Source organism: Bison bison, unplaced genomic scaffold, assembly GCF_000754665.1.
Source record: "Bison bison bison isolate TAMUID 2011002044 unplaced genomic scaffold, Bison_UMD1.0 scf7180017864276, whole genome shotgun sequence".
In the NCBI taxonomy this organism is placed as follows: domain Eukaryota; kingdom Metazoa; phylum Chordata; class Mammalia; order Artiodactyla; family Bovidae; genus Bison; species Bison bison.
In genome coordinates this window covers 548,693-555,681 of record NW_011494848.1, presented here as the reverse complement: position 1 = coordinate 555,681, position 6,989 = coordinate 548,693, and the positions used below count along the sequence as shown (strand labels likewise).

At 44.5% G+C, this 6,989-nt stretch overlaps 1 protein-coding gene and 1 long non-coding RNA gene across 4 annotated transcripts in view; one reads left to right on the top strand and one right to left on the bottom strand.

The window, feature by feature from the left end:
* C2CD3 (C2 calcium-dependent domain containing 3) overlaps positions 1-6,989 on the top strand; it is a 128,615-nt gene that overhangs the window by 109,662 nt on the left and 11,964 nt on the right. For all 3 annotated transcript variants that reach the window (XM_010848851.1, XM_010848852.1, XM_010848853.1), the window contains one exon: positions 3,268-3,379. In XM_010848851.1, coding sequence (XP_010847153.1) covers positions 3,268-3,379 — 112 coding nt within the window. The remainder of the gene's footprint in view (positions 1-3,267; positions 3,380-6,989) is intronic.
* LOC104995112 overlaps positions 1-6,989 on the bottom strand; it is a 24,318-nt gene that overhangs the window by 9,896 nt on the left and 7,433 nt on the right. The window lies entirely within an intron of this gene.

Sequence of the window (6,989 nt, the reverse complement as noted above, 5' to 3'; positions counted from 1 at the left end):
GAAAGCTGAGCACCAAAGAATTGATGCTTTTGAACTCTGGTGTTGGAGAAGACTTTTGAGAGTCCCTTGGACTGCAAGGAGATCCAACCAGTCAGTCCTAAAGGAAGTCAGTCCTGAATATTCATTGGAAGGATTGATGCTGAAGCTGAAACTCCAATACTTTGGCCACCTGATGTGAAGAACTGACTCACTGGAAAAGACTCTGATATTGGGAAAGGTTGAAGACAGGAGGAGAAGGGGACGACAGAGGATGAGATGATTGGATGGCATCACTGACTCAATGGATATGAATTTGAGCAAGCTCTGGGAGTTGGTGATGGACAGGGAAGCCTGGTGTGCTGCAGTTCATGGGATTGCAAAGAGTCAGACATGACTGAGCAACTGAACTGAACTGTGCTATATAATAAGGACAGAGGTTTGGATCAAACCCTACCTCAAGAAGTTCCCGTATGAGGTAGGAGACAGGTGATGACAGTAGCAGATTAAAACAGTACTTTTCTTGTGGGGGTTTTGTGAAAATTAAATGAACAATGTAAACTACTTAGTATGGTGCTGGTAGGTAAACCGTGTTCAGCAAATGTTAGTGGTAAGCAAGTGCATGGTTGGTCAGATTTACACATTAGAGAATTCTCCCAGTGCCTTGTAGAGGGTGGATTAGGTCAGGAGAGACCAGAAGCAAGGAGACCAGGTAGGAAACTTGGGAGTAATAATAACAAATGAAGAAAGTCTCACCTAAAGCATAGACTGCTTTATGATGAGGGAGAAGGGGAGGGATTTGATAGGATTAAATAGGGGCAGGGGATGAGAAAGACAAAAACAGAAAGATATGACTTAGAGATTTCTGTCACAAGTAGGTGATTTACCAGGTAGGGAACAGCGCACAAAGTTAATCTGGAGGGAAAAGGCAGATTTCCATTTTGCATATTTGCATTTTGCCTATGAGAGGAGGACATGCCGGCTTGGAGCTCTGCTATAAAGGTCAGTGTTTCTAGAAACAGACGAGGTTGGCAGGGAGAGCCACGTGAGACAGAGCCCTGAGGACCACCAGCACGTGAGGGCGGGGGGAGCAGAGACCAGAGAGGAGGGCTGGTCAAGAGATGGGGGCAGCAGTTTCAGGGAGTGGTGGTCACCCCCGCAGTGCTTAAGGCGGATCCAGCAGAAAGTGGGCTTTTGTGTTAGGAGGACAGTGCAGAGGTGGGGATGGAAAGCAGGTTTCAGTGGGGGAAGGAACCAGTGGTAACTTTTCCCTCTCAACTGGGGAGACAGGAACAGCTGACAGTGATTGAGTACATGCTCTGTATTGGGCACCATTCTAAGCACTCTGCATGTATAACATCATTTCATCCTTAAAAGGTATTATATCTGTCTAATGAAATTAAAAGACGCTTGCTGTTTGGAAGGAAAGTTATGACCAACCTAGATAGCATATTCAAAAGCAGAGACATTACTTTGCCAACAAAGGTTCGTCTAGTCAAGGCTATGGTTTTTCCTGTGGTCATGTATGGATGTGAGAGTTGGACTGTGAAGAAGGCTGAGCACCGAAGAATTGGTGCTTTTGAACTGTGGTGTTGGAGAAGACTCTTGAGAGTCCCTTGGACTGCAAGGAGATCCAACTGGTCCATTCTGAAGGAGATCAGCTCTGGGGTTTCTTTGGAAGGAATGATGCTAAAGCTGAAACTCCAGTACTCTGGCCACCTCATGCGAAGAGTTGACTCATTGGAAAAGACTCTGATGCTGGGAGGGATCGGGGGAAAGAGGAGAAGGGGACGACAGAGGATGAGATGGCTGGATGGCATCACTGACTCAATGGACGTGAGTCTCAGTGAACTCCAGGAGTTGGTGATGGACAGGGAGGCCTGGCGTGCTGTGATCCATGGGGTTGCAAAGAGTCAGACACGACTGAGCGACTGATCTGATCTGAATAGGTGAAGGAACACACCCAAAATGTGAACTTGCCTGAAGTTACCATCTAATGTGAGACCGATTACTGCTCGAGTAGGACCCTTAGAAAGGCAGGTGGTTGCTGGGCTGACAAGGGGAGCTTTGTGTTTCAAACACACCCTGGACACCTCACAGCAGAGCTGTTCTCCCCACAGTATCAGCTGACTCTCAGGCGGAGTCCCCAGCAGTCAGAGCAGCAACAACAGCTAGGCCCTACCTCACTGAGGTCTCAGAGGATGTCTGAGTTTAAAGGGTTCTTTTCATCATGGTCTCCAACTCCACTCCCACTCATTCTGTAGATATTTATTAAACATTTATTGTGTCCCAGGTACTATACTAGGTGACAGGAATGTAGTGTGAAAAACAGCTCATATTTGCCCTCCTCAAGTTCAAAGTCTAGCATTAGAACAGTATTAGACCAGTTTGCATCAGAACCATACTTAGCTTACTTAACAGAAACAAAAATGTAGACCATCAAAATAGTCCCCTCCCTCGAATTCCCTGGCAGTCCAGTGGTAAGGACTCGGTGCTTTCATTCCATGGCCCAGGTTCAATCCCTGTCGGGGAACTAAGATCCTGCAAGCCTCGAGGAGGGGCCAACAAGATATTCCCCTCCCAAATTCAATCGGCACTTTGAACCAGTAGTACTGGGTCTCTCCAGAGCATACAGAGAAGTGAAAGTCCAATACCTGCCTTCCAGAGCCCACGTTGCAATGGTGGGTCAGCTGTGCCCAATCAGAGCCATTTCTGCATGTGAGCACAGAACGTAGGACAGGCCCTCCTTCGGTGCCCGGCACCACCTTCCAGCCTGAGGCACTGGCCTGGAGCTGCCTTCCCACTCTGACCCCGTCTGTCAGGCTCTGACCAGCAGGCCCTCAGCAAGAATCATCCAGTGCTTGCTGCCTGTCAGCCTCACGCGGGCTCTAGGGAGTTTGTGAGGTGACTGAAGGAAGTACAGTGCCTCTGCCTTTGCAAAGCTTAGTGAATACTGAGGGAAACGAATGGAGAATCATATCAGATTAAGCATTAGCCTTTGTTTCAGACTGTGCTCTGGACTAGGAAGGAGGGATCATTGTGGGCTATAATTTAGAGAAGGCTTCCTGGAGAAGGTGAGATTTGAACTGACCTGTAAAGTATAAACTGATCTATATCTATATTGTAACGGAGTTCACAGGGCCTCCTCAGCATAGGGAACCACTTGAGCAAAGGATTCATGGACAGGAGTAAGTTGGGTGGGGCTGGGGGGCATAAAAGAGTGGTTGAGGTCAAAGGATACTGGTCAGGAGACGATTTCCAGGTATTTGTGTCCCTTAACTACCTTTACAGCCCAGAGCCCATTGTGGTCCCCAACTTCTTTCTACCTCCTCAGGAGTTGGCGGCCTCCCTGCGGATGCTCTCCATTTCTGCAGCTCTGCCACCACCAGCCACAACAGATCAGGTAAGAGGATACCCAGCCGACCTGTTTCCCGTAGAGTCATCTCTTCAGTGAAAGTGTACAGAATGCAGAGTGGCTCCAGCCACACTCCTGTGTGGTCACAGTGGTTACTCTCTTGCACTGAGCTTATCCTGTGGGCACAGCAGTGAAGGAGCTCAGGAAAAGTGAGGAATTGCATATGTGTGAAGAGAAGGCATTGTTCGCTAAGATGACAGGTAGGAGAATTAGAAGCGGAAAAACAGGACTCAGCTAAGATACTCATATGAGTGCTTTGGAAGCCTCAGGCAGGAGATGCAAAGACCAGATTATTCATCATGCAGCCAAGTAGGCGCTTAGAACCTTGGTACAAATCCTAGCTGTCGTCTTTTCTGCCTTGGCACAGCACCTCACCTTTCTAATATCTACTTCTCGAAATCATTCAGTATTTACTGAGTACCTGTGCTGTATCAGGCACGGTGCTAGGTGCTGAGTGTACAGTAATAAATAAGGCAGATTCCCTGTCTTAATGAAGTACAAATCGTAAAGAAAAAATATTTACCAATTGTGACGAGTACTGGATGCTCTAAGAAAGAACAGGCTGTCTGAAGAGGCAGTGTTTGAGCTGAAAATGATCATGGTGGTACTGACCAGGTACCCCACACTGCTTGAAGCGCTTTGTTAGCTCCTTTACTTCAGCAACCTTGTGAAGTACATCCTTGTATCTCTGTTTTAAGAGGAGAAAACTGAGGCACAAAGGTAAAATAACTTGCTTCACACAAGTAGTGAAGTGGTAGAAACAGAACTGGAACCCAAGCATTCTGGTTTCACATTCTGTGTTTCTAACTACTGTACTCTGCTGAGGAGACACAAAGCCACTGCCTCGTGCAGCTCTTATTTTTAATTCCCCTTTTTATTATTTGGGCACCCAATTTATAAATGAAATTTTGGAGTAAATTTCTGTTGGTTATACAGTCACAATGGTTAAGGTCATCTCACCTATTGTCCAGTAAAGACTTTTTTTTAATTTTTATTTTATATTGGAGAATAAATGATTTAAAATATTTCAGGTATACAGCAAATTGATTCAGTTATACACACACACACACACACACACACACACATTGTTTTTCAGATTCTTTTCCCATATAGGTTATTAGAGAACATTGAGTAGAGTTCCTTGTGTTATACAGTAGATCCTTGTTGATTATCTGTTTTATATTTATTAACAGTGGTGTCTATATGTTAATCCCATACTTCCAGTTTACCCCTCCCACACACACACCTTTTGTCTTTGGGAATCATAAGTTTTAAGTCTGTGAATCTATTTCTGTTTGGTAAACCAGTTCATTTGTATCATTTTTTAGATTCCACATATAAGTGATATCATATGATATTTGTCTTTGACTTAATTCACTTAGTATGATCAACTTTAGGTACATCCATGTTGCTGCCAATGGCATTGTTCCATTGTTGTCTTTGGCTGAGTAATATTCCATTGTATATGTCTACCATATCTTCTTTATCCATTTTTCTGCCATTGGACATTTAGGTTGCTTCCATGTCTTGGCTATTTTAAGTCATGCTGTAGTGAACACTGGGGAGCATGTATCCTTTTGGATTATGGTTTTTCCCTTGATATAAGCCCAGGAGTGGGATTGCTGGATCATTTGGTAGCTCTGTTTTTAGTTTTTGAGGAGCCTCCATACTGTTCTCCTCAGTTGGTTGTACCAATTTACATTCCCTTTTCTCCACACCCTCACCAGTATTTATTATTTGTAGACTTTTTGAAATCCAGTCAGTCCATCGTAAAGGAAATCAGTCCTGAATATTCATTGGAAGGACTGATGCTGAAGCTGAAACTCCAATCCTTTGGCCACCTGATGCGAAGAAACTGACTCATTTGAAAAGACCCTGATGCTGGGAAAGATTGAAGGCGGGAGGAGAAGGGAATGACAAAGGATGATATGGTTGGATGGCATCACCAACTCGATGGACATGAGTTTGAGTAAACTCCAGGAGTTGGTGATGGACAGGGAGGCCTGGTTGGCTGCAATCAATGGGGTCGCAGAGTCGGACATGACTAAGCTACTGAACTGAACCAATGATAGACATTCTGACCAGTATAAGGTGATACCTCATTGTGGATTTGATTTTCATTTCTCTGGTAATCAGCAGTGTTGAGCATCTTTTCACGTACTTTTTGGCCTTCTATCTGTACCCTCTGAAGAAATGTCTGTTTAGATCCTCTGCATTTTTTGATTGAGGTCTTTGTATGTTTTGGAGATTAATCCCTTGTCAGTTGCTTCATTTGCAAATATTTTCTCCCATTCTGTGGGTTGTCTTTTCATATTGTTTATGGTTTCCTTTGATGTGCAAAATCTTTTAAGCTTAATTAGATCTCATTTGTTTATATTTTATTTTCATTACTCTAGGAGGTGGGTGTAGAGCTTTGAAAAAAGCCATTTTAGAGAATAATACATGCTGTGAGCAAAATGTATTAGCTTATTTGTTAATTATAATAGCTAACTCCTATTTAATGCTTACTATGCACTAGACCGGAGAAGGCAATGGCACCCCACTCCAGTACTCTTTGCCTGGAGAATCCCATGGATGGAGGAGCCTGGAAGGCTGCAGTCCATGGGGTCACTGAGGGTCGGACACAACTGAGCGACTTCACTTTCACTTTTCACTTTCATGCATTGGAGAAGGAAATGGCAACCCACTCCAGTGTTCTTGCCTGGAGAATCCCAGGGACGGGGGAGCCTGGTAGGCTGCCGTCTATGGGGTCGCAAAGAGTCGGACACGACTGAAGTGACTTAGCCTAGCCTAGCCTATGCACTATTCTAAGCACTTACATATATAAACCGATTTAATTCTCCCAAGCACCCAACAAGAGAGGTACTATTGTTATCTCCACTTAATAGATGAGAAGACTAATACAGAACCTCCCATACAGACCTATTGTAGTTTTTATTCTATAGAAACTGAGACACATATAAAGTTAAGCATGTTCTCACCTGCCCAGGGTCTCCTAACCAGTAAAGAAAAACGCATGACTCCAAACTGTGCTTTCCATTGCACCATTTTAAAATCATGACATTTGGCTTACAGTATAGTTTTCTAGCTAATTTACCTTCTTTCTGTAGGTCTCCTTTTGCAGTTAACATTTGAACATTTTTTGTGCTCTTCCAGAGCCTACTTTGATGACAGATGGAGTCAGTCCAGAAGTATCCCGGAAACCTGGGGTATAGTCCTGCAGAGATGTCTATTCTTTCACTGGTTTCCTTCCCCACCTCTCCCTCATCTACCCCAGCACCATTTTAAGGACACCTCATTTATTTGGCACATGGATCAGTCTTAAGTTCCCACACATCTCAGTTTTTATCAGATATATATTCCTGTCCTAGAGGAGGAGAGGTGCCAGTCCCCACCAGGAGCTCTGCATTTCTGAGGCCTTGTTTCTACGCTGGCTCAGGTCACTGGTTCATCTCCTACTCTGCATCTCCCCTTGCATGTCCTTTGTATATACATCAGCACTTATGCCAGCGGAGCAGGGCCGTGTCCAGCACCAAGCACAAGCTTTTGAGCAAGACCACCTATGAAGTGAAATAATGAATCTCACGTAGTGATCTTG